This window comes from Camelus bactrianus, chromosome 9 (genome assembly GCF_048773025.1).
Source record: "Camelus bactrianus isolate YW-2024 breed Bactrian camel chromosome 9, ASM4877302v1, whole genome shotgun sequence".
In the NCBI taxonomy this organism is placed as follows: domain Eukaryota; kingdom Metazoa; phylum Chordata; class Mammalia; order Artiodactyla; family Camelidae; genus Camelus; species Camelus bactrianus.
In genome coordinates this window covers 10,340,359-10,366,918 of record NC_133547.1, presented here as the reverse complement: position 1 = coordinate 10,366,918, position 26,560 = coordinate 10,340,359, and the positions used below count along the sequence as shown (strand labels likewise).

At 54.7% G+C, this 26,560-nt stretch overlaps 2 protein-coding genes across 3 annotated transcripts; both read left to right on the top strand.

Moving 5' to 3' along the window:
* The first annotated feature begins 194 nt into the window (after positions 1-194).
* Positions 195-19,297, top strand: ATP1A3 (ATPase Na+/K+ transporting subunit alpha 3). 2 transcript variants are annotated; one of them, XM_010946744.2, is made up of 23 exons: positions 195-221; positions 4,214-4,303; positions 4,410-4,469; positions 4,654-4,857; positions 6,090-6,203; positions 6,317-6,451; positions 6,831-6,948; positions 7,076-7,344; positions 8,740-8,938; positions 9,016-9,125; positions 9,208-9,342; positions 11,216-11,408; positions 11,695-11,870; positions 11,956-12,092; positions 12,735-12,885; positions 13,006-13,174; positions 15,767-15,921; positions 15,998-16,121; positions 16,881-17,026; positions 17,598-17,728; positions 18,155-18,256; positions 18,486-18,577; positions 18,900-19,297. In XM_010946744.2, the coding sequence occupies exons 1-23, from the start codon at positions 216-218 to the stop codon at positions 18,926-18,928; spliced, it is 3,045 nt and encodes a 1,014-aa protein (XP_010945046.1). In that variant the 5' UTR covers positions 195-215; the 3' UTR covers positions 18,929-19,297. The 2 variants fall into 2 exon arrangements, with proteins under 2 accessions (XP_010945046.1, XP_074225628.1); XM_074369527.1 differs by lacking the exon at positions 195-221 and having other exon boundaries at positions 4,182-4,303.
* A 3,861-nt stretch (positions 19,298-23,158) lies between these two features.
* On the top strand, positions 23,159-25,945 carry RABAC1 (Rab acceptor 1). The gene is made up of 5 exons (XM_010946747.3): positions 23,159-23,329; positions 23,621-23,833; positions 24,133-24,230; positions 25,509-25,610; positions 25,693-25,945. Exons 1-5 carry the CDS (start codon positions 23,274-23,276, stop codon positions 25,779-25,781), a joined length of 558 nt encoding a protein of 185 aa, XP_010945049.1. The 5' UTR covers positions 23,159-23,273; the 3' UTR covers positions 25,782-25,945.
* The last annotated feature ends 615 nt before the right edge of the window (positions 25,946-26,560 follow it).

Sequence of the window (26,560 nt, the reverse complement as noted above, 5' to 3'; positions counted from 1 at the left end):
TCCGGCCCCCCCGCGGGCGCGGGCATATGAGGAGGCGGAGGCGGCGGCCACCGCAGACTCTGTGCGGTAGGGCTGACGGCCGGACGGACCCTCGGACCAAGGCGCGGGCGCTGCAGAGGCCCCCAGCCCGAGCCCGCGCCTGAGCCCTCCCTGAGGCCCCTGTCCCGGCCCCTGCCCCGCCCGCCCGCCCGCCCCTGTCCCCTGGAGCCGCCAAGATGGGGGTAGGTGCTCGGGCCGGCCAAGAGATGCGTGTGTGTGACACTGTGGGTCCAGTGACATTGGGTATCTGTGGGGGGCGGGGGCTCTGGGACCCCTGCTCTCCGGGACCCCGGTGCAGGACCCTGGGAGCCGGCTGACCCGGCCTGTCCGTGTGGTGTGTCTCTGGTTGAATGTGTCCCCGGGGCCCCGCCTGGGTCAGCGGGGGTCTGTGGCGCATGTTGGTATGTCCTTTGTGTGCGGGATCCGCGGGGCACGGACCGGCCCTCAGCATATCTGCCTGACCTAGTGCGGTTGCCTGCTCAGTCGTATGTGTGCGTGTGTGTGTGTGTGTGTGTGTGTGAGCTCCTGGCTGTCAAGCACTGCAGCACCGTTTGCCTACGATTGTGTGGCCTGGGTTGTGTCTGAGTGCCCACAACCATGTCTAGGTGTGTCTGAAAGCTGGTGTTTGTGTTTGGAGGTGTTGAAGCCTGTCTGCTTCCCTAGCCAGGTGGGGACAAGTCCAGACTATGGGGTGAGCACTAGATGACCTCTCTTTCTCCTTCCAGGCCTGCCTGGATGGGGAGGGTTCTGCAGTGTGGAGCAGCCTGGGGCTGCCGTGTGTGTCTAGCCCCTAATCTGGGGGGGGCAGATATGGGGTGCTGGGAGGAGCAGGAGAGCCATATAGCAGGGAGACTGAGTGCCTGGCTGAGGGTGTACGTGTGCAAATGCGTGTGTGTGCAGCTGGGGGAGGGTGGTGTTGTGCATGCCTGGCTATGCCCTTGCCTCCGTGTCCGTGTGTCCTTGTCTGTCTGTGAGTCTCTCCAGCAGATGCCGCCTCCTTCCCTGGCTGACCACCTGACCCCCGCTGCAGCCCTGGATTCCTCCCTGAGTGTCTGGGGCGGGGCCATAAGGGGTTGGGAAGGAGGGGAGTGGGCTGGGAGGGGTGGGATGAAGACAGAGAGAGGGTCTGGATGGGTGAGGCTAATGAAGAGGAAATATGAGGGGTGGGGAGAAAAATGGCGGATGAAGGCTGATGAGCCCAGGGATGGAGGTGGGGGATGGGGCTACAGATCTGTGGATTGGGGTGGGCAAGGGGGGAGGGGAAGAAGAATTGGGTGGGGAGAGGACAGGGAGAGAGAAGGGGGAGGTGGGAAACAGTGATGGCTTCCAGGTAAGTGAAAATGGAGGGGAAGCCGTGGGCAGATTGGAGGAGAGGACTGGGGCTAAGTGACTTAGAGAAGAAAGGAGGGGGGTCTTAGGAAAAGACATGGGGACAGGAGAAGTGAGTCGCTTTAAACATGGGAGGCAGAGACTGAGAGGCAGAGACATAGAAAGGGGAAATGGGCAGAGACAGAGAGATGCTCTGAAAGAGACATAGACAAAGAGAGACAGACACGGGCGGAGAGACATGGAAAGATAAAGAGAGACATGAGGGAGACATAAACATGGAGAGACAAAGAGAGAAACCGAGGCTAAGGTAAAGAGACCCAAGGACAGATGTTTCCTATCCAGAGACAACCAGAGGTGTCCTGAATGATAGCAAGAGGGAGCAGGGGGGAAAAAGAGGAGGTCTAGGGAGAGATGCTGAGCTGAGGCCTCAGACACCTTGAAAGGGGGAGGGAGAGGCTGGCTGAGGTGCAGAGGCTGCATGAGCTGGCGGGCGTCAGGGGAGGCAGACAGCATGGAAAATGGCGAGGAGCTGCAGAGGCAGGCTGCAGCGAGACAGGCGTGTCCCCCACCCTCGGAGGTGCTCCCGCCCCGCAGTGCACCCATCTGGGCCTCCTGCCTTGACTGGGAAAGCCTCAGCTCCCCCTCCAACAGATGGAAGCCCGCCCCCAAGGGAGTCTGGTCATGGCAAGGGCAAGCGGGAGCCAAGGCTCGCCTGCCAGGGGCTGGGGTATCCCAGCCCCTCCTCCCTCAGACCCAGGAATCTTGAGTCCCCAGCCCTAGGCCTCACGGGGACCCAAGCATCAGCTCCCCAGCCTTCCCTGGGTTTCAGGGGTGGGCAGCTGGTTTTCTCACCAACTTCTGCCAGGCCTCCATTTCTCTCCTCTCCTGCCTTCCCCCTCATTTCTTTAACTTGACCCCATCACGTTATATCTCCACTCTCCATCCTTGGGTCTACTTTGTGGAGTCTGAGACCCCTCCTGGGGCAAGGGGTGGAGGAGTGTCCTCCCTGTCCCCCAAAACTCTGTGTTTCCATGTCAGACGCAGTGCTGCTGCAGGGCTGGCGCAGGGCCAAGCCTCCCTCCCACCCCATGAAACCTTCTTAGGGGCTCGCAGGCCTCCAGGCTGCAGTAGCCCCCAGGCTCAGCCTCTGGGTCTGGGGGCAGACAGCAGGCAGCTCAGCCCTCTACAAGGTCACGAGGGGATTAGCACTGAGCTGTGCTGAGCCTGGGATCCCAGTTTGGCCCTGGGCCCGTAGGATCTGTCAGCAGCCCTCTACCAGCACCCGGCCTCGCCCCACCCTTCCTGCCAGTCTCCAAGGACACTGACTCCCCATCTGCCCAGGCCCCCAAACTGGAACTTCAATCACTCCCCCTCACACTACATCCACTTCAAGCCACGGGCTCTGCCTCTTGCTCTACTGCACCCCAAATCCCAGCCAGCTCCTAGTCTGTCCTCCAGAGACCTAACTATGCCCACCCCCTGTTCAAACCTACTCATGGCTCCCACCGACTCCCAGGAGAGAGACTAAGGCCCACAGTTTGTCAATCCAGACCCTCAAGACTGACTGCATATCCAGCCGGACTACCATCCCTGTGCACAGCAGGCTGCCTCCTGGACTGTTTTCCCAACTGTGACTAACATCTGGAGCGCCCTTTCCCCTTCCTTTCTGCCAAGCCAGTGAAGTCTCCCAAGATTTTCTGGGTCCTTTGAGAGACAGAGACATCCATGGGGTTGGGGAAAAGAGCCAGACAGAAAAGACCAGGAGAGTGGCATATGGGGAGACCTGGAGCTGGAACAGAGGACAGAGATGCTGAGATGGACTCAGAGAGAGAGAGACAGGGATAGAGAGGAAGATGGCAGAGCGAGACTGTGAGAGATGATTGAAGCAGGAGAGACAGGTAAGGAGAGACACACCAAGCATTACAGAGAAGGAGGAAGCTTGAGAAATGAAGACAGAGACACAGTGCCGGAGAAGCAGAGATAAGGATGGAGAAAGACATAGAGACAGAAAATATTGACACTTGGAGACAGTTTGAGATCCCAACACACCAACTTGGAAAGAGATAGGAACCCAGAGAGAACCCAGAGAGACAGATTCAGCCAGACTCGGGGAGAGTTCAAGAGATAAAGACAGATATTGTATGAGACAGAAAACATAAAGAACCAGAGATCAGAGGGAGATAAAATTATAGAGAGATACACGCAGAGAGACTCAGACAGAGAGAAAGACAGACAACACAAAATGGTGAGGGAGGGAGAGATCAGTGAAACAGCCACAGAGACAGAGATACACACAGATGCAGAGATGGAGAGATAAGAGGTAGAAGGAGACTGAGAGAACCAAAATAGAATAAGGCAGAGAGGCACAGAGACCTGGAGAGGCAGATCCAGAGAGAGAGACAGACAGCAAAAAAAGATACATGGAGAGAAAGACAGACAGACACAGTGAGAGACAGACACTCATGGAGGTGGGGCAGGCCCAGGGAGAGAGGGAAGGAGACAGAAAGAGACACACAGATAAAAAGACACAGAGACTGAAAGGGAGAGACCCACAGAGAGAGAGAGGCACAGACAGATCCAGAGACCCTCAGGGACAGAGACCGAGAGATACACAGAGCCAGAGACGAGGAGGCCAAAGGGAAGAGATGAGACTTGGGAGTTCTGAGAGACACCCAGAGCCAGAGGGAAGCCCAGAGACACAGGGCAGAGACAGACTGAGTCCCAGAGTCAGCCCCTGGCCAGAGTCACATCTGCACAGACAGGCACACAGGGCCGGTGTCCCCTCGTAACTCCTTCTCGCCCGCAGTCTGGTGGCTCTGACAGCTATCGTGTCGCCACCTCGCAGGACAAGAAAGATGACAAGGGCTCGCCCAAGAAGAACAAGGGCACCAAAGACCGCCGGGACCTGGATGACCTCAAAAAGGAGGTGGCGATGGTAAGTCCCGCTCCCTGCACCCGCGTGCCCTCCCAGAGCAGGCCCCACCCGCCCCTGCCAGGCCTCCAGGGCACTCACCTGATCCCCTCAAACTCCTGTTCCTCAGACAGAGCACAAGATGTCAGTGGAAGAGGTCTGCCGGAAATACAACACGGACTGTGTGCAGGTGCGGCCGGGCGCCAGGGAGGAGGGTTTGAGGGAGCAGGGGGCTGGGTGCTGTGCTGAGACTCCTGGGTCCGAGGGAGTAGGGAACAAGAAGCCGTGACTCCTGGGTGCCTGGGGGTGCTCATGAAGTGTTGGGGCACCAGGGTTGCTCCAGGAGGGTTCTGTGTGAGTCCTGTGTCCCCCAGGGTCTGACCCACAGCAAAGCCCAGGAGATCCTGGCCCGCGACGGGCCTAACGCGCTCACACCGCCACCGACCACCCCGGAGTGGGTCAAGTTCTGCCGCCAGCTCTTTGGCGGCTTCTCAATCCTGCTGTGGATCGGGGCCATCCTCTGCTTCCTGGCCTACGGCATCCAGGCAGGCACCGAGGACGATCCCTCTGGGGACAATGTGAGTGCCCTACCCTGAGCAAGGGCTCGTACATTTAGGGACACTTACGCACGCCCCATTTCTCCCCATCTCTTTAGACCCTTCCAACCCAATCTCCAACTTTTTCTCATCTAACTTTCACAATCACCCAGTGAGAGAACCAGAGAAAGTATGAGGAAAACCTGGGGCTCAGAAAGGCCAAGTAATTTGTCCAAGGTCACACAGTAGAAAGTATGAGCTGGAGCTCCATCCCAAAGCTGTGTGACCTCAGTGGCCTTGGGGATGGTCATGGCCTGAAGGATACCCAAAGAATGAGTGGGCCCACACAGACACCCAAGCACACCCACCTGCTGATCCGTCAGGACCCATCCACCCAACACAGGGTACACACACCGTCTCAACACACGCCATGCCCATAAACCCAGACCCACATTCTGACTACATGGAGATCCTCGTGTGCACACACACACATGCGCATGTACACACTAGTGCAAAGAGTCAATGCAGACAGTCACACTTGCACACAGGTTTAAACATGGCAGCCTAATTCAGACACACAGGCACAGACAAACACTGACTGACAGACAGACACAGGAACTCAAACACACACAGAGTTACAGGCATAACCTGGTGACAGACAGAGAGACATGAGAATCAAGCATAGGCAGTATTCTCAGAAATTAACTAAACACGCTATTGGAAACAAATCTAAAAAAGAATATATATATATCTGAATCACTTTGCTATACACCTGAAACTAACACAACATTGTAAATCAACTATACTTCAATTAAAAAAAAAACCCAAACAGGCAAACAGACAGACCTAGAGTCTCAGACTTACGCAGACCAACAGAGACAGAGACAAAGATCCACATACAGAGACTCCAACACAAATAGTCCCACACATTTAAACCCAGACATGCAGACATACAGACAGGCATACTGACCTTAACACAGACAGACACATGGACAGACAATAGCATACACTCAGATTCTCTAACACAGGTAGAAAGACAGACAGACAGACCTACAAAATAGAGATGGACAGACCCAGAGGCTCAAACATACTTATGTTCTGAAAGAGGGACTCAAGCATGCACAGGCAGACAGACACACAGACCCTCCAATGGATACAACCTGAGGTCAGACACAGAAATGACTCAAAACTTCCTTCCCAGCTTCCACAGATCTTGGGGTGGGGCTGGTGGGGAGTTGCTCCAGGGCAGGCTGTGATGCCATGTCTCCCGACAGCTGTACCTGGGCATCGTGCTGGCGGCTGTGGTCATCATCACCGGCTGCTTTTCCTACTACCAGGAAGCCAAAAGCTCCAAGATCATGGAATCCTTCAAGAACATGGTTCCCCAGGTGAGGGGTGCCCAGGAAGGGACCAGGTGGGGGCTGACAGGTGGGTAAGGCCATGCCAAATGAACCCAGGTAGAGGGAGTCAGGGAGGTGACTCTTCTTCATCCCTCCCCCAGCAAGCCTTGGTGATCCGGGAAGGTGAGAAGATGCAGGTGAACGCTGAGGAGGTGGTGGTTGGGGACCTGGTGGAGATCAAGGGCGGAGACCGAGTCCCAGCTGACCTGCGCATCATCTCAGCCCATGGCTGCAAGGTGGGCCTGGGGCTTGGGAGCCAGCTCTGCCCTTTCTGGAATGGCCCAGGAGTTTAGACCCCAAGCCTTTCCTCCCCCAGGGCCCAGGAGTCCAGGCCCCCTCCTCCCTCAGATCCAGTACCCCTGACCTCCAGCCCCTCCTCCCTCAGACCCACAGGTACTTTAGACCTTGGCAAGAAGCCGTGTACCCTCCCCACCTTCAGGAGCCCAACCTCTGTCCTTCCAGACACCAGGAACCACGACTTCTAGCTGTGATCTCCAGGGACACAGGCTTCAGCCTCATTAACAAAACAAACATACAAAAATCTTGAAATCTCCTCTGGAGAAATGCCCTTTGACCCCAGACCGGGGGCTGATCCCTGCCTCCTGTGCACTCCAGGTGGACAACTCCTCCCTGACCGGCGAATCAGAGCCCCAGACCCGCTCCCCCGACTGCACACATGACAACCCTTTGGAGACTCGGAACATCACCTTCTTTTCCACCAACTGTGTGGAAGGTGAGGCGGGGGGCAGTGCGGGCACCCAGGTGGGGCTGAGCTGGTACAGACAGAGGCACATGCATTAGGGGCTCATGGTCCCTCTGAACCTCGCCAAGCCTCAGCCCTGTCCCCTCTGTCCCCACAGGCACGGCTCGGGGCGTGGTGGTGGCCACAGGTGACCGCACCGTCATGGGCCGCATTGCCACCCTGGCTTCAGGGCTGGAGGTGGGCAAGACGCCCATCGCCATTGAGATCGAGCACTTCATCCAGCTCATCACCGGCGTGGCCGTCTTCCTGGGTGTCTCCTTCTTCATCCTCTCTCTCATTCTTGGATACACTTGGCTTGAGGCTGTCATCTTCCTTATCGGCATCATCGTGGCCAATGTCCCAGAGGGCCTGCTGGCCACTGTCACTGTAAGGCCCGGACCTCTGGGTCTGAGGGAGGAGGGGGCTGGGATGGCAATGGCAATGATCTTTTTTTTTTTTTTTTTTTTTGGTGGGAGGAGGTAATTAGGTTTATTTATTTATTTATTTATTTTTAGAGGAGGTACTGGGGATTGAACCCAGGACCTCGTGCATGCTAAGCACATGCTCTACTGCTTGAACAATACCCTACCCCCCTCCCCATGGCAACGATCTTGACTGCAACTTGGGCATCGAGGGCCGAGCCTCCCAGATGTTGAATGAGGAGGGTCCTGGGACTCAAACAGCCTCATTAACAAAACAAACAAAAATCTTGAGAACACTGCCAGTCAGAAAGGACTAACCATTCTATCACTTTTTTTGTATATATAGATATATTTTTCAATTGAAGTATAGTCAGTTTACAGTGTGTCAATTTCTGGTGTACAGCACAATGCTTCAGTCATACATGAACATACATATATTCGTTTTCTTATTCTTTTTTCATCCTATCACTTTTGAAGTTAACTTACAAAATTAAGATGCCCACTTCGTGGTAAAAAGTCTAAAGAACGCATTAAAATAGTACATTAAAATAGGTAATAAAATAACAGTCCCGACCCGCTGCCCAGCCACCAGCCCGGCCTCCGGAAGTGGGCTCTCCGCACTGCTCCCGGCAGAGGTGGGCATATGGCTGTGTGTGTAGTAAACATTTTCAGGGTACATAGAAGGGATCATCCTAGGAATTCTAGTCTGTGACTTGATTCTTTCACTTAACATGTCCTGCAAAGTTTTCTATACTAGCACATTCAAAGCTACTCCGTGTCAAAGGCCTTTTACTGATATGAACTATACACACAATGGTTGCAGATGTGAACGTACAGCCTCATGAGTCAGAGCCCACTGAACACAACCCAAATCGAATTCCCCAGAAGCCCCCTCAAGACCTCATTCAGCCCCTACCCCCAGCCCAAGGCTTACCCCTAGAATAGCCTGGCTCCTAACAGCGTAGCTGTTGTACTTCACATTGGTGGAATCATTCAGCAGGAACTCTTGTTCCTGGCTCTCTTTTGCTGAACGTTATGTTTCTGACCTTTACCCATGCAGTTGTAGGCAGCAGGCGCTTGTTCTTTTTCATTGTATTCCATCTTTTATTCCACAGTTTAACTGTCCCTTCTGCTGTTAGTGAACATTTGGGTTGTTACTGAACGTTACTGCTATGAACACTGTAGTGTATTTCTCTGGTGTGCATCTGAGCCCATTGCTGTGGGTCTGTACCTTGGGTAGAATTGCTGGGCAACACCCCATTCTTTGCCCAGGATTCTCTCTGGGCTGGGCAGTTGTGTTGCTGGTCTGACCTTGCTACTCAGCTCTACCTGCGACTTGCCACCCTTGCACGCACCCCAGGTGTGTCTGACGCTGACCGCCAAGCGCATGGCTCGGAAGAACTGCCTTGTGAAAAACCTGGAGGCTGTAGAGACCCTGGGCTCCACATCCACCATCTGCTCTGACAAGACAGGGACCTTGACCCAGAACCGCATGACGGTTGCCCACATGTGGTTTGACAACCAGATCCATGAGGCTGACACCACTGAGGACCAGTCAGGTGAGGGTGGGACCCAGGTGGAGACCGAGGGTGCCTAGCCCTCAGGGGCCCCCAGCCCTGACTAGTGCCTCCTTCAGGGACTTCGTTCGACAAAAGCTCACACACCTGGGTGGCCCTGTCCCACATCGCTGGGCTCTGCAACCGTGCCGTCTTCAAGGGAGGTCAGGACAACATCCCTGTGCTCAAGGTGGGTCCAGCCTCCCACTCACCTCAGCCCCGCCCCTGTCTGCTCTGTGTGGCTCTGCTCTGACAGCCCTCTCTCCTCCCAGAGGGATGTGGCCGGGGATGCCTCCGAGTCTGCCCTGCTCAAGTGCATCGAGCTGTCCTCCGGCTCCGTGAAACTCATGCGTGAACGCAATAAGAAAGTGGCCGAGATTCCCTTCAACTCCACCAACAAATATCAGGTACCCTGGTCTCTCCAGGAGAGCCGGCCTGGACTCACTTTCCGTATGATGCCCCTAAAGCAATCAGCTCTGCCCACTGCCCTCCTGCTTTGGGCAAGTTACTAATTTTCCTATAGCCTCAGTTACCCCATCTGTAAAATGGGAATAATAGTATCCACTGAGTTGGGAGAGGAACACACCCAGGAGCGAGAGCAAGGTCTCTGTTGGCGTGGGAGGCAGAGGAGTAAAGATCTTCCTGCAGCAGCGTGGGAACCAGCCTGAGATCTCACTCATTCATTCAACAAATATGTTTTTGAGGAGCCACCATGCATCAGAGGCACCTGTTTCAGGTGCTGGGAATACACACAGCAGTGAGGGAAACAGTGCAGTCCCTCCTCTCATGGAACTTGCACTCAAGTGCAAGGAGACAGACAATGACAAAGGCATGAGGACATGAGGAAATTTGGAATATGTCAGCCAGTCATCATGCTGAGGGAGGGAGCCCTGCAGGTGTCTGGGGGGCAGTAGCCACTGTATGTGCAAAGGTCCTGAGGCAGGAATGTGTTGTATCTGAACAATAGCCAGGGAATGTGGAGCCAGGGAGCATGGTGGGAGGCAAAAGCAATGGGTGCTGGGCCAGGTCCCATTGGGTCTTGTGGGCTTTGGGCTGTGGAAATGACTTGGGTGTGACCCTGAAGGGGACATGAGCCATGGAGCAGAGGAGAGCTGGAACCTGACACATTTTTTAAAAAACAGCTTTATTGGAGATACAGTTCACATACCACAGATCACCCACTTAAAGTGTGTAATCCAACACTTAGTATGTTCACAGTACAATCATCTATACAGTCAGTTTTAGGACACTTTCATCACCTCAAAAAGCAACCTCACTCTCCTTGGCTATTGTTTTCCTTCCTCCCCCATCTCCCCCAGCCCTAGGCAACCACAGTCTACTTCCTGTCTCTCCACATTTTCCTATTCTGGACATTTCATACAAATGGAATCGTACAGCATGTGACCTTCTGTTGTCTGGCTACTCACTTAGCATCATGTTTTCAAGTTTCCACCATGTTGTAGCGTGGATCAAAGCTTCATTCCTTTTTATGGCTGAATAACATTGCATCGTGTGGCTATTCCACATTCTGATTATCTATTATCTGCCGATGGACCTTTGGGTTATTCGCACCTTTCGGCTGTGATGAATAATGCCTCTGTGAACACTGGCCTGCAAGTTTTTGTGTGGACATAGTTTGCATGTCTCTTGAGTGGATACCAGGGAATTGTTGGCTTATATGATAACTCTACATTTAATCTTTTGGGGGACTGTTAGACTGTTTTCCAAAGTGGCTGCACCATTTTTCACTGACTTTCGTATTTTAAAAGATCCTCCTGGCGGCTGTGGGGAGGGAAGGGCAGAGATTCAGTGTGCAGGCTGCTGTGATATTTCATGGGAGAGATGGTGGTGGCCAGACGAGGGGCAGGGGAGGTGAGAAGAGGTCAGAATCTGGGTACTTCAGAGGCGAGCTGACCAGATTCGGTGATGGGTCAGATGCGGGATGAGAGGTTGTCAGGCAAGGCAAAGAGAGAGGCACATATCCTAAGGATCCCTGAGATTTCTGTGAGAGAGACTCAGAGGGGCAGAGATATCTGTGAGACAGAGAGATAGAAACGGGCAGGGATGAGCAGAGATCTCTACGAGACAGTTGGAGAAACAGATAACGATCTCTTGGGTAGAGAGATTTCGGCAGTGCCCTCTGAGGAAGCACAGCAGTGGTCTGTCCTGGCACGGTCTGTCTGGGCAGGGCGATAGGGGGGTCCTCTCCCCCACCTGGGTGTGAGCAGCCTCCAGGTCCCTTTGAGGCTCAGTCACCTCTGCCCTCTGCTCTGTCTACAGCTCTCCATTCACGAGACCGAGGACCCCAATGACAACCGGTACCTGCTGGTGATGAAGGGTGCCCCTGAGCGCATCCTGGACCGCTGCTCCACCATCCTGCTGCAGGGCAAGGAGCAACCACTGGATGAGGAGATGAAGGAGGCCTTCCAGAATGCCTACCTTGAGCTCGGTGGCCTGGGCGAGCGTGTGCTTGGTGCGCACTGTGGTTGGAGGGGTGCTGAGTTAGGGCAGGGGCCTGACTAGCTCTGGGGACCCCTTGAGGGTAAGGAGGGATGTGATACTGCCCAGAGCCTGGCTCAGAATAGGGCCTCCCAGGATGCACCATGAATGAGTGAATGAGAGAGGAAGGCATCTTTTGGAAATGAGTGTTGACTGACTGTCCGACCAACTGAGGAGCCTGACTGCTGGGACCAGGAGCTGTGGGTGGGAGGCAGGGAGGACTGAGGCTGGAGCCCCCGTGCCCCCCATCCCTGCACCAGGTTTCTGCCATTACTACCTGCCCGAGGAGCAGTTCCCTAAGGGCTTTGCCTTCGACTGCGATGACGTGAACTTCACCACCGACAACCTCTGCTTCGTGGGCCTCATGTCCATGATCGACCCTCCCCGGGCGGCCGTCCCTGATGCTGTGGGCAAATGCCGCAGCGCAGGCATCAAGGTGTGGCCCAGGGCAGCTGGGGAGGCAGGGCCAGGGCCCCAGGGGCCAGTGGTGAGGCTGGACCGTTTCCCCGTGATGCCCGCAGGTTATCATGGTCACGGGTGATCACCCCATCACCGCAAAGGCCATTGCCAAGGGCGTGGGCATCATCTCCGAGGGCAATGAGACTGTGGAAGACATCGCAGCCCGGCTCAACATTCCCGTCAGCCAGGTCAACCCCCGGTGAGCCCTTCCCGCCCGGCTCAGGTCCCTCTGGGACTGCAGCTCCCCCTCCTCCTGGGCCTCCTCTGCTGACTCAGCACCTGGGTCCTATTCCTCTTCCATTGTGAGGATGGGCAGCTGGTGTTGTACCGCGTGGGGTTAGCAAGGTGTAGGTTTGCATCCCAGCCTAGCCACATATGTGCTGTGTGACCTTGGGTGAGTCATTTAGCCTCCCTGAGCCTCAGTTTCTTCCTCTCTAAGATGAGCTGCAAGCAATTCCCACTTGAGAGGATTCTATGAGATCCTGTATTTCTGTGTCCATCCTTCTGTCTTCCAGTCTGTCTTTTATGTCTTTGTCTCATTTCTGTTCTGACTTCCTTAGTTTTCCCATCTTCCTGCCTCTCTCTGTGTCTGTCTCCATTTCCTAATTGTCTGCATATCTCTGTTCCTCTAAATCCACTGTCCCAAAGTTCTTCCTGAGGTCTGCCCTCCATCCCTCCTACTGCAGCCCCTCTCCTCCCGTTTCCCTTGGTCTCTGACCGCCCCCAGAGCCTCTGTCTCCCTCTCAGAGCCTGGTGCTCTGCCTCTCCTGTCTGTGAGTCTGTCCATCAAGCATCGCTGCACCACACCCCACATGTCCTGACCACTCTCTGCTCTTCCCAGGGACGCCAAGGCCTGTGTGATCCACGGCACTGACCTCAAGGACTTCACCTCTGAGCAAATCGACGAGATCCTGCAGAACCACACTGAGATCGTCTTTGCCCGCACTTCCCCTCAGCAGAAGCTCATCATTGTGGAAGGCTGTCAGAGACAGGTGGGCTCGGGCTGGGGTCCCTCAAGGGAGGGGGCAGGACGCCTGGACTCCTGGGTCCTTGAGGAGGAGGGGGCGGGGGGCCAGGCCTGTGGGTGTCATCCTCACCCTCTCTCCCTCCAGGGAGCCATCGTGGCTGTGACTGGGGATGGCGTGAACGACTCCCCAGCCCTAAAGAAGGCGGACATTGGGGTGGCCATGGGCATTGCCGGCTCTGACGTCTCCAAACAGGCTGCAGACATGATTTTGCTGGATGACAACTTTGCCTCCATTGTCACGGGTGTGGAGGAGGGTGAGTGAGTTGGCCACGATGGCCCTGGAGACTGGGAACCCTGTGTGAGTCCAGAGAAGGGCAAGGGGCAGCGGATGCACCGCGGGGAGACCGTGGAATCCCACAGGCCCCTGGCACAGCCTGAGCTTGTCCTTTTCAGTTTTCCTCCCCTGCTTGGGGTCAGGGGCTCCCAAGGGGTAAGGACTGAGCCAATGCACTTCTGGGCCCCTGTGTCACCCAGTGAAGGCCCAGTCTGGTGGGCAGGGCAGACTTGGAAGCATTTTTAAAAAATACTTGTAAGTGTAACCTCAGGGAAGCAGAGGGTCCTGCGGGAGGAGGCCCCTCATCCATCATGGAGTCAGGGTCCAAGGAAACTTCCCCAGGTGGCCCTGGGTCTCTGTGCCAAGTCCCCAGGGCCATGTGGGAATTTCCAGGCAAGGGAGTGGCAGGCAGAGGTAAGGCCATGCGAAGGAGCTGTTGTGTGAGGACCTGGTGTCTCTGGCAGGGCTGCTGGAAGCCCGGGCCTCAGGGCCACTGGGCACTGCTTCCATCTGTGGCCACATCCGGGACTTGTTCATATTCAGTTTTATTCTGATCATCAAGGTCATTTGTGGGGGCAGGGTGCAGCTCAAGTGGTGGAGCCCGTGCTTAGCATGTGTGAGGTCCTGGGTTCAATCCCCAGTGCCTCCATTAAAAAACAAATAAATAAATAAACCTAATTACCTCCCCCCACCAAAAAAATTTTTTTTAAATGTCATTCATGATAATGATAGAAAATGTAGAAGAGCATTAAGAAGAAAATTGGAACCGCCCATAACGTCACCATCCAGAGGTAATCACCGTGCATGCTGTGGTGCTTTTCCTCCAGCCTCCCGCTCCCCTTTGGAATGTCCCTGGTGTAAAAAATAATTCATGATAAGAGAAAATTCAAACAGTAAAGCTAAGCCTAGAATGTCAAATTAAAGGTTCTTATGCCTTGTCTCCTATGACCCAGAGAACACATGGTTAACCCTTTCTTATCCCCCAAGACATCCTCTATGTGTCTGCAAGGCACATACTCACAGACACACACGTTCACGCCTTCCGGACATTTATTGGGCTCACCTTGCGCATCATGCCAGGTGCTGGAGATTCAGCTGTGAGCAGAGCAGACATGGTCCCTGTCCTCAAAGAGCTAGGAGAGACAGCCTTCCACAAGTGAACACATTATACCAAGTGCTGAAAAGAAAACAAGCAGGGTGCTATGATAGATAAGAACAGAGGTCCTGCCTAGATAGGAGGGACAAGGAAGGTCTCCCTGAAGTGGGAAAAAAAAAAACCCCAAAGTTTAACTTCCAGAAGGGGAAACTCCAGGTATACCCAAAAGCAGAGCAAATGGCACAGTGACACTCTGTGTCACCATCACCCAGCTGCCACAGTTCTCAGCTCATGGACCATCTTGTTTAGTCTCAATACACGCACTGGATTATGTTGACACACACTTAAGTCATCCTCTCACCCATAAATATTTTAGGATGAGACCCCAGTACTTTGTGGAGATCAGCAAATTGCAGGGCAATAGCAGGTGTGAACAACCAGATGCCTTATTTTTACACAAAGGTGATCAAACCATCCATACCATAGGTACCACGGTGCAGTCTGCCTTTCTGATCCTTCTCAATGACACACCTTGCTGCCCATCCGCACATGGGGGAAAGTGGAGGGAGGGGCTGGCTGGATTCTTCTGTAGTTTCTTTCTACCTTATACACACTATGCTGATCGAATCTTTACTGGGATATGAGATGCATACATAAGTCAGGCAGCTTTACCTTTTACACACACATGCACCCACACACCCACCAGATCCCGATCAAGATAGGGAACGTTTCCAGCCTCCCATTAGGGTTTCATCAGGCCCCCTCCAGTCTATATCCCCTCTCCCAGACGTAACCACTATCAGCACCATCGATTAGTTTTGAACCTCTTCTAAATGGAATCATGTGATACGGATGCTTCTGTGTCTGGCTCCTCTTTTCACTCAACGTAACATCCATGAGATTCATCCGTGGAGTTGGGAGTGTCAGGAGCTCATCCTTTTGCTTGCTGAGTGGTATTCTGTTGTATGGATGGACCACAGTTTACTTATCTACTTACCTACTGATGGCCAGTGGGTCAGTTCTGGGTTTTGGCTATTATAACCAATGCTATGGTGAACATTCTTATACTTAAAACACTCATTTCTCTTGGGTGTAAACCTAGAAGTAGGCTATAGGGTAGGGGATGTTTAACTTTAATAGAAACTGTCAAAGAGTCTTCCAAAGTGGTTGTATTTCGAGAACATTTGAACAAGGGCGACATGATTGGATGTCTGTGTGGAAAGGTGGGCAGTGGGGGAATGGATTAGAAAGGATGCATGGTGAGGAGAGTGTAGCTCAGTGGTAGAGTGCAGACCTAGCATGCATGAGGTCCTGGGTTCAATCCCCACTACCTCCATTAATAAATAAATAAACTTTATTACCTCCCCTCCTCCCCCCAAAAAGAAAGAAAGGATGCATGGACTTGGCAGGGAAGGGGCAGAGGGAATAGGGCGCCCTTGTATGGGTGCTGAGGTCTGAACCTGCCCCTGCTAACAGGCCGCCTGATCTTTGACAACCTGAAGAAGTCCATCGCCTACACCCTGACCAGCAACATCCCTGAGATCACGCCCTTCCTGCTGTTCATCATGGCCAACATCCCACTGCCTCTGGGCACCATCACCATCCTCTGCATCGACCTGGGCACCGACATGGTGAGCCTTGGCCACCCGGGGCCCCAGGAGGGCAGGGTCCCCCACTTCCCCTGCTCACTCGGCCTTTCCTGCCCAGGTCCCTGCCATCTCGTTGGCGTATGAGGCTGCCGAGAGTGACATCATGAAGAGACAGCCCAGGAACCCGCGCACTGACAAGCTGGTCAACGAGAGGCTCATCAGCATGGCCTACGGGCAGATTGGTGAGGACCCGGGGACCCCAGCTCACTGTGGCTGGATGCCCAGGGCCTGGAGCAGTGCCTGGCCCACCGTGGGCACTCAGAACCCGTGTGTTGAGTGAGTGGAGTGAAAAGTAGGATTTTGGAGGTTTGGAAGAAGTGACCTGAAGGTGGGTGGTGGTCACCAAGGTGGGGCCGGCGCGGGTGGAGGGAAGGCCTGGGGCTGCATCCGGGGAGCACATGGGAAATCAGTAGCAGATCAGGGCTGGCCCCAGGAAGGCCACTCCACTGCTCCACCCCCCTCCATGATGGGAAGGGAATGACAGCCTGTGTGTGAGCTCTCTGAGGGCAGGAACAAGCCCCACCCTGCCTCCCTCCTGGAGGTAAGGTGTGCAGAGCCCCGTCATTGGGAGAGTGCCAGCAAGCAGAGGCTTCGTGCTGGTGGTCAGAGGTCTGCGGAGGCCTTTCCTGCGTAGCGGGTCCTCAGGGACTTCCCGACGTCCAGGTGGCCTGGGTCAGGTGGCAGGGAGCCTCCAGGTTCTCCATCCCAGGAGAGCCCCCTCCCCGAGGCTTCTGCCCCCAGGGGGCCCATCTAGGTGCCCGCCACCAGGTGGCACCCTCAGGTGGCCCTCTGGGAGCCCAGCCCCGGATAATGCTCAGGCAAGAGGACTGACGGAGCCCATTGTCCTCTGGATACAGATCTCAAGGAGACTCAGAGGAGCCCTGGCCTGGCTGCTGGCCACTACCTGAACCTCTGTGCATCTCCCTTCTCTCCTCCCCCAGGAATGATCCAGGCTCTTGGTGGCTTCTTCTCCTACTTTGTGATCCTGGCAGAAAATGGCTTCTTACCCGGCAACCTGGTGGGCATCCGGCTGAACTGGGATGACCGCACCGTCAATGACCTAGAGGACAGTTACGGGCAGCAGTGGGTGAGTGGGGCTGGGCCGGCTGGGACTCACAGCACGGCCGGGAGTCTCCCAGGCAGCATCACTGACCACAGCATCCTGGGCCAGGGCAAGCTGTCCCAGCCATGCACTGGCTGCTTCCTACGATGGCCCCTCTGCCCCAGGGGTGGCATCAAGACCCTTGTCGGCCACAAGGAGCCTCCTGGCATTCTTGCCCCAGCCAATGTGTGTTCCCTACCTGTGTCCTCGTGTCCACTGGCCATGCTCTCTGTCCTGCCTGGCAACCCTCTTCTCTGTGTCTGTCCCTTCGAAGCCCAGCTGGAGTCCCCTTGGGAGGCCCTCAGGGTCCCTGGTCCACAGCTGAGGTCACCATTAACCTGTCTTCTCCCTTGTACATTTCCCGACTCTTCCGCTGGGGCTCTGAGCTACAGAAGGAAGACACGTGTGAGGCCCTGGGGACCCCATCTGGACAGGGTCCCCGCTTTGCTCTGGAACCCTTTGCAGGGGTGCAGACAAGGAGCACATGGGCCTGGGGTGGGGGCCAGGCTGCAGTCACACTGACTGCTGTCCTGCATGTGCGTCTTCGCCCCTGCAGACGTATGAGCAGAGGAAAGTGGTGGAGTTCACATGCCACACGGCCTTCTTTGTGAGCATAGTGGTTGTCCAGTGGGCTGATCTGATCATCTGCAAGACACGGAGGAACTCCGTTTTCCAGCAGGGCATGAAGTGAGGGCCACGGGCGCTGGGCGCTGCTCTCTGTCCCGCCCATATGTCTGTCTGTGTGTTTCAGTTTTACCTCTGAGTTGATTTTCACATCTATCTATCTTGGATTCTCTCTCAGTCTGTCTCTGTGTGTGTGTGTGTTGGGAGAGGGGGTACTGGGGGGTACTGGGGTGTCCCTGGGTCCCTTCCCAGATCTGCTTCATCTTTTTATACTCTTGCCTGTCTATGGGTCACTGTCTGTCTTTCTGCCTTTATCTTTCAGTGTCACCATCTCCCTGGATCTGTCTTTGCCTCTGTGCCTCTTTTTGTCTCCACCTCTGTGTGTCTCCATGTCTGTTTCTCTCTGTCTGCCTTTGGGTGTGCCTCTGTCTCTGTGGGGTGGTGGTGCCGGATGGGGTTCTCTGGGTCCAGCCCTGCCTGTGCCTCCAGGAACAAGATCCTGATCTTCGGGTTGTTTGAGGAGACAGCCCTCGCTGCCTTCCTGTCCTACTGCCCTGGCATGGACGTGGCCCTTCGCATGTACCCTCTCAAGTGAGTGCCCCCTCCCCTGGTACCACCTGCTCCAGGATCCTCTGAGGAGCCCCACGGTCCTCTGAGACCCCAGCCTGCAGCCATGGCAGGGCACCCTTCACCTGTGGGCACGAAGAATGAAGGGAGAATCCCCCTGTCCAGTGCGGCCCCTCCTATCCTCTGGGACTCTGCCTCTGTGTCCCCCATCACAGCCCCACACTGACGCCCTCCTGCTCTCCTGTCTCTGCAGGCCCAGCTGGTGGTTCTGTGCCTTCCCCTACAGTTTCCTCATCTTCGTCTACGACGAGATCCGCAAACTCATCCTACGCAGGAACCCCGGGGGTGAGGGGCTAACCGCTAGGGTACCCGGGGAGGCCGGGGGACAGGACCAGGGCAGCTGGAGGGGTGGCGGGAGCGGCACTGGGATGACTTGGATGCTGACCTCACTCTCTCTGTCTCCCCCGCCCTCCTCCCTTCTGCATTGTCTCTCCGACCCCTTTCCCACTCTTTTCTCTCTCCCTGTCTGTCTGGGTCGCCTCCTTTCCGTGTCTTTCCCTGTGCCTCTGCCCCTTTCGGTTCCTTCCCGTGCCCCTGTCTCTCTCTTTGTGCTGCTGTCCATGCCTGTCTCTCTCGTCTCTGTCTCTTTCCTCCTTCGTCTCTCCAGGTTGGGTGGAGAAGGAAACCTACTACTGACCTCAACCCCACCACAACCACATCGCTGTCTCTTCCCTGCCCTGCCCCACAAGGCCAGGACAGCCCACTCCAGTCCCCACCCATTTTGTATTCTGGGGGAAGGGGCCCTCTCTCCCCGTGGCCCCAACTCGCCCCCCTCAAGTTATCTCCCGCCTCCCTCCCTCTCCACCCCCTCTGGCTGGCTTCTCTCCTCGCCCCCACCCGCCCCCTGCCTCTCTCCTCTCTCTTTTGTGTGTGTCTGTTCCTCTCCCTCTCCTCACCCCTGCTTCCCAGCCCCCTCTCGACCCCCTCCCTGGGCTCTTTTTTACTCCCCCTTTACCCCCTGGCTGATGCCATCTCTGGTTCTGGACAATTATCAAATATATCAGTGGGGAGAGAAGCGGTGTGTGTGTCGTGCTTCTTTTCTGGCCCAGGGGCGTGGGCAGGGCGGCATCCCCTGGGCTGGCCCCCGTGGCTGGGTGATTCACGAAACCCCAGGAATTTAGCCTCACAGGAGCTTGGGAGTCATGGAATCTCGAAGACATCAAATCATGGAGTTTTAGATCCAACAAGAGTTAGAGTGACAGCAGCTTGAATTCACCAGGTGATGGGATCCTGGGATCAGAACAGGGAAGCAGAAGAGAATCCAAATCTGTGTCCTCTCATATTGGAGAGGACCCTGGGGAGGCGATGATAATGTGCCAATGATTCATTGAGAACCTACTCTGTGCTCTGCCCTCTTCTAAGCACTCTACGTGTATTAGCTCATTTAATCCTCACAAGGCACAGAGAGGGAAAGTGACTTGCTCAAGGTCACACAGCTGAGAGGTGACAAATCTGGGATGTGAACCTAGGCTGCCTAAGCTCTAAGTCGCTATGCTCTTCTTCCTCTTTTTGTTGAGATAAACTTTCATACAGTGAAGTGCACAAATCTCAAGGGCATAGCTCAAGGATTTAAAAAATTACATCCATGGACCCACCATCCATATTAAGGTATGGAATGTTTCCATCCACCTGGAAAGTTCTGCTGATCAGATTTCTGTCACCATTCTTTAGTTGTGCCTGTCCTTGGACTTTGTAGAAATGAAATCTTACAGCAGGCTGCTTCCTGTGTCTGGTTTCTTGTCCTCAACATCACATCTCTAAGCATCACCAGCGGTGTCACGTGTATTGGTAGTCTACTCTTTTTCATGGCTACAGAGTATTCCACTGTGTGACTATAATACAATTTGCTGATCCATTCTCCAGTGGATGGACATTTGTTTTTTCCATTTTGGGAGCGTCTAGGAAGACAAACATTCTAGTAATATCCTCTGATGACACACGTATGTATCTCTGTTGGGTACATGCCTAGGAATGGAATTACTGATCAGGGGACAGTCTGTGTTTATCTTTAATAGAAACAGCCTCACCCTTTTCGAAGCTCTTGGGTCATTCCACATTCCCACGGTGTATGACAGTTCTAGTTGTTTCACACCCTTGTCAACACTTGGTACTGTCAGTCTTCTGAATGTTAGCCACTCTGGCTGGGCAGCACCACCCCTTCCCTCGAGGCAGCCTTTCTAATACAGCCCAAAGATGGGAGTGAGAGGAGGGCCTGGGGCTGGACCCAGTCCCGACTGCTTCCCAGCACAGGTGTCTGGGTGTCCGGGATGCTGAGAGCCTACGTTAGTGTGAGTGTGCGCTCACGCCCGCTGCACAAGACAATGCTGAGGAGTGCCTGAGTCGGAGGGGGAGGGCAGTCAGAGGGCAGGGGTCACATGTGCCAGACACTGCTTGTGATGCCCAGGACAGAGCGTGGGCCTGGTAAGTGCTGTGTGAGCCTGGACCTCTCCTAGGGAGGCCAGAGAAACTACTTTATTCTTCAAGTACAGGGAAAAAAATATTCCCACAAACAGTTGGACAACCTGACACCCAGAGAGGGCAGGGGCTTCCTTGAGGTCACACAGCAGAACTATAACCCAGGTTTCTGACTGTCTATGGTAATGTCCTCCTACCCTCCCAGCTCTGTTCCCTCCAGGGATCCAAGAGGCAGGAAGAAGGCCTCAGTCTGGAAGGACCACAGGGCCAGGGCCCATCTCTCACAATCTTTTCAGGTACCTCCTCCTTGTCTCCCACCATCCCCTGAATTCAGGGTCCACCTGCCCTAGGCCCCTTCTCCCCCCATATCTCCCATTGTCTCCCTGTCTCAGAGATCCTCCGTAGGGCCTCCTCACCCACAATCCCTGTTTCAAGGGGCTCCTCCTCCACATTGCCCCTACATCAAGTCTCCATCCCTCAAAATCCCAATTCAAAGTTCCCCTCCTGTCCTACTCAGAGGGTCCCTCCCCACAATGGCCTTCTTCTGGATCCCACTATCCACGGCCCATGCTGCTCAATACCTCCAGGCCTTTGCCCATATAGCCTCTGTTCAGAACAGGTCCTGGCAGGTTATGGAGTGAAACAGCTTTCATTTGTGTTCCTATAAGGAAATCCCAAGAGCTTGCATAACAAAAGTCAAACCCCAATGTACCAAGGTTGGCCATGGGAGAAGGCAGCTGGATCTCTGCCTCTAACTCTCCTCTCCCCAAGATTCATCTTCCTCTTGGGGGGCTCCTCTGGTTACCTCTGCTGGCCCCATCACTTTGAACTCAGGTATTGATCCCCCCAGGAATGCTCTGGGCTGTGTACTCACAGTCCTCCTTTGATTTCCTGAAGCCAAGCTGGACACAAGTGGGAAATCTGAACAAGCTTCTACTAAAAGCCTGGGGCTGACAAAGGGAAATAACAGTAACAAGCCAACCTGATCTTCAACTATGGCCCATTCAGTTTCAGCTTGGGACCCCCCAGACAGGGGGCTTCCCTGCCTACTGGGCCACCAGCCCCTTTGGCAGGCGCCATCTTCCCCACCTTGTGGGGATGCCACCCAGCAGGTCTCAAAGCCCAAACCCCAAAGGGATATGGATGTTGGAAGACAGAGTTGGAGTTAGAGTCACCTAGACATCCCATGTGGGTTTTCTCCTTCGGCCCCACCCAGCCTTGGAAAATGAGGACCTCAGTCCATGTAGAGTGTCCCAACACACATTTCTTGAGGCCATTCTGATGCACCCCTTTAGAATTCTGGCCAATTTCCCACAACTCACTCGGGCAGGGGTAAAGACAGACAGAACCATGGCTGTGGGAACTAGGAGAAAGAAAGGTCCGTGTCTCAGATGCCAGCCACTCTTTGGGACATCCAAGGTGTTCTGTTACATTGGAGAAGGCTAAACTCCAGAAATAATCGTAATATTCATGATAATGCAGTGGCAGGAACATGGACTACCATTTGAAATAAGCATGTGAAATATCAAGGCTCTTTCAAGTACTTTTCGTGGATCATTCAAACCCAATCTTAACCCCATGAATGTGGTACCATCAGGATCCCACTTTTCAGATGAAGTCACTGAGGTTCAGGGAGGTGATGAGGTCAACCCCGCCTGGACTTTGACCGCTGACTGCAGAATCCCAGCTCTTTTAGTTATAACAACTCTCTTTAAAAATTCTCACCCCTGCCTCAATAAAACTGGAAGACAAAAAGATAAAATGAAAAAAACCCCCACAAAAACCTCAACTCTTTCCTTTTCCCTACTGCCCTTTTTCTTATCCAAAGCAGGGGTGTCCTTAGGTCCCTAGTCCTAACCCATTTATCCCTGGGAGCCCAAGGGTTGTGGGGGAGCTCTGATCCCCTCTCAGATATCCACCTCTAGCAACCATGGCCCCCTCATTAGCCTCTCGAAGAAGGAAGGAATAGATGCCCACGAGTTGTCTACAGTCTTGCTATTCAAAATGCGGTCCATGGACCAGAAGCATCAGCATCACCTAGGAATTTGTTAGAAATGCAGATCTCACCCCAAATCTGAGAATCAGAACATCTGAGTGTTTCATCAAGAGTTTTTTCATACCATCTAGAGTCAGAATGGCAGCTCTACACAGTCCCCATTTTACCCTGCACAGGACAGTACACAACGTCTGCTTCTACCTTTAGAGCTCCTGCTTCTGACTTTGGAGCTCCCATAACACCCTGACTCCTGGCACACTACCTTCCCCGACTTCACAAATCCAGCTTCTGAAACTACAATTCCCACAATGCCAGAGACGCTCAGCGTCGCTTTACTCGACTACATCTCCCATGTGCTTCGCGAGCCACACCATCATGGCTCTCACTCTCCCTGACTGCATCAGGACTACAACTCCCACAATGCTCGGCGGCAGAACTACAGCTCCCAGCGGCTCCCGAACGGCGCCACGTCCGCTCCCGCTCGGCTGGTAAAGCCGGGCTCGGGCGGGGCCGGCGGGTTCTGCAGGGCCCCAGGCTCGTTACAGCGGTTCTTCCCCTCACAACACAGACATGGCAACCGAGAAGGACCAGCAGAAGGATGCGGAGGCGGAAGGGCTGAGCGCCACGTGAGCAAGCCAGATCTAGCACCCACGACCGAGATACGGGAGTCTTGGGTCCCCGCCCCCTCCTCCCTGGGGTCCTAGGAATCTGGGCCTCCAGACACATGAGTCTGGGCCCTTATGTCCTCTTCGAGGACTCTGGAGTCTGGGCCCTCAGTCTGTTCCTCCCCTGGGATCCAGGAGTTTGGGGCCTTATCCCCCCAAGAACCCCGGAGTCCGGGCCCCCCTCGGTCCCCTCCTTGCGCAGGGTTCCGGGCTCCATCCTGTCTGCCGCTGATCTGGCTCTGCACCCGCTAGGACCCTGCTGCCGAAACTGATTCCATCTGGCGCGGGCCGTGAGTGGCTAGAGCGGCGCCGTGCGACCATCCGGCCCTGGGGCTCGTTCGTGGACCAGCGGCGCTTCTCACGGCCCCGCAACCTGGGCGAGCTGTGCCAGCGCCTCGTACGCAATGTGGAGTACTACCAGAGCAACTATGTGTTCGTGTTCCTGGGCCTCATCCTGTACTGTGTGTGAGTGCCTCTCCAGCCCCCACCAGGCTGACCGGCCGGCACTGGCCGGCCGCGCCCTCACTATCCTGGCCCTCCTCTCACTGGCCAGGCCCCGCCCCTATGAGAGAGCTCTGCGGCACCTTTTTACTGAAGAGCCGAGTCCCTACTCCCCCATAGCCTGGCCAGGATGCAGTGTGACCAGATGTGACCTAGCCTTGCCTGGCCCCAAGGATGTAGCCTGCTATCCACTGGTGTAGGTCGGGCCCCCGTGTCTGACCCAGCCCCAGCAGCCTGACCGATGCCTCCCTGTCCTCCTCCAGGGTGACATCCCCCATGCTGCTGGTAGCTCTGGCTGTCTTCTTTGGCGCCTGTTACATCCTCTATCTGCGCACGTTGCAGTCCAAGTTTGTGCTGTTTGGTGAGAAATCCCCTGCCCAGTCTCCTCAAATCCTGGTCTGTTGGAATGCAAGCCTTAGAGCCCAAACCTAATTCCTTTTGAACCCAAGGGTGCCCCAAGCCTAGATCTACACTAGATCCCTTAAAGTCTCATACAACCTGATGCTCCCACCCACTCTCAGCCTCCCAAGTTGCTATTCCCCAAGCCCAGAAGATACCCCAGAGCCCACTCTCCACTTAGCCCTGTCCCTTAAACCTTTCTTCCCTCTCCCTCCCTCACCTCTTGCCAAAAGCATCAGTTGCTGGTACCCACACCGGACACCAGGTGGCGACCTTACACTGGCCTAGTTCTGTCCTCTCCTGCTTCCTGGGTTGGGAGTAGAAACATCATGGGACTTCTCAGAGGGGGAAGCTGAGGACTGTGTCTCATGTGGTCCCAGACTGGCACCAAGCACTATTGGGAAGAAAATGGAGGCTGAGTTTCCAACTAGGGGAGGCTGAAGGTTTGGAGTAGGGATAAGGGGGAGTTGGGATCAGACAAACAGGTGCACCTAAGACAGAATCCTTCAGAAGCCTGCCAGTTATGTACATAACAGAGGTGGGCTGGGTGGAGGGGCGTGTTGGGCAAGCACAAGGCATGGAGTTTAAGCACAGCTTGGCTTCAGCCTCTGCTGCCACCAAGGCATACAGACCTGCCCTTCCAGTCTGCCACAAGAAGCCAGATATCTATACAGCCGTCCCTCGCCTGTTCCAGGGTCCCTGGCAGATACCGAAATCCAAGGATGCTCAAGTCCCTTTTATAAAATAGTATAGTACAATGATCCGTGGGTTTCCATCCGTGGATACAGAGTATTATGTGAAATCATTCAGTTTCTTGGTCAGCCACAAATCAAATCAAATTCTTGTGGAATAATATGCAGACTCAAAACACGCATCTGCAGGTCAGACTTGGCCTCTGGGCCACCAGTTTGAGACTCCAGGTCTACGTGAGTGCAGGTTGGAGCTGGAGAGCTGTAATCGGGGGAAGAGGAGGGAGACGGAGGCTGGGAACTTCCTAGCAGAAGTGGGGTTGAAGGGCAGAGGGTGAAGGGCCGAGGAAGGCATGCTGTATTCCAGGGGAGAGTGGGTGGGGCTGTGGGAGAAATGGGTGGGGCCAGGACTTGGAGGGCCTTGGCAGGAGTTTAGATGCTGAGGCTCTAGGAACTTGTGACACCAGATTGTTAGGGGACATCATGGGTTCCTCTGGAAGAGGGCATGAGTTTTGAAACAGCTGCCCTAATGCCGTTCTGACCCCCACCAGGCCGAGAGGTGACCCCAGCCCACCAGTATGCTCTGGCCGGGGCCGTCTCCTTTCCCTTCTTCTGGCTAGCTGGTGCCGGCTCCGCCGTCTTCTGGGTCCTAGGTGAGTACAGGGTCTGGGTAGAGCAGTGGGCAGTGGGGACCAGGAGCGGGGGCGAGGCCCTGAACTGCCCGTTTTCCTGCAGGAGCCACACTCGTGGTCATCGGCTCCCACGCCGCCTTCCACCAGACCGAGGCCGTGGAGGGGGAGGAGCTGCAGATGGAACCTGTGTGAGGGGTCTTCCAGGACCTGCCAGCCTCCCGAGCCAGCCGCCCCATGCCTGTTCACCCCTGTCCTGCATGGCTCTGCCGCTCTGGACAAAGACCCCCTTCCCATCACAAGCCCAGGGAGGGACTCCAGCTTTAGAAATAAAGCTGTTACAGTTGTCATTCAGCAAATATTCTCCCAGGATCTTCTGTGGGTCTGTGTGGGGTGACGCTGGGAACCTGCAGAGACCAAGAAGGTGGTAGGGGTGGGCCTGGTGGGGCGGGTTAGGGGGAGGAGACAATAAACAAGATAAATAACTAAAATATGACAGGATGGCCAATGGTGACAAGTTCTGAGGAGAAGAGGGTATGTTAGGGTCCCCAGGACCACCCCCATGTCCAGGGATTTGCTGGGGGGACTCAAAACTCAGTATATAGTTGTACTCAAAGCTATGATTTTGAATTCACTGGAGCTAGGCCCTCGGATGAAGTGAAGACCGTTTGCAATCAAACCAGCCTGGGACCAGGATGTAGTGGGTCTGCTCCAGCCTGACCAGGAAAAACCAGCTGGTGTGGGGGTCTCTGCCTTTGCTTTTAAGTCCTGATGTGACTTCTCCCCGCCCCCAAAGGTTGCTAATTAAAGAATAAGTTGTAAAAAAAAAAAAAACCCTGTGATTTATTATCATGAAAGGCAAAATCAGCAAAGGAAAAAGGCACAAGGGGCGAAGTCCAGAGGAAACCCGGTGAAGGCGTCCCAGAGTCCTCTCCCAGGGGAGTCACCCAGGCTGAGTTTAATTCCCCCAGCGG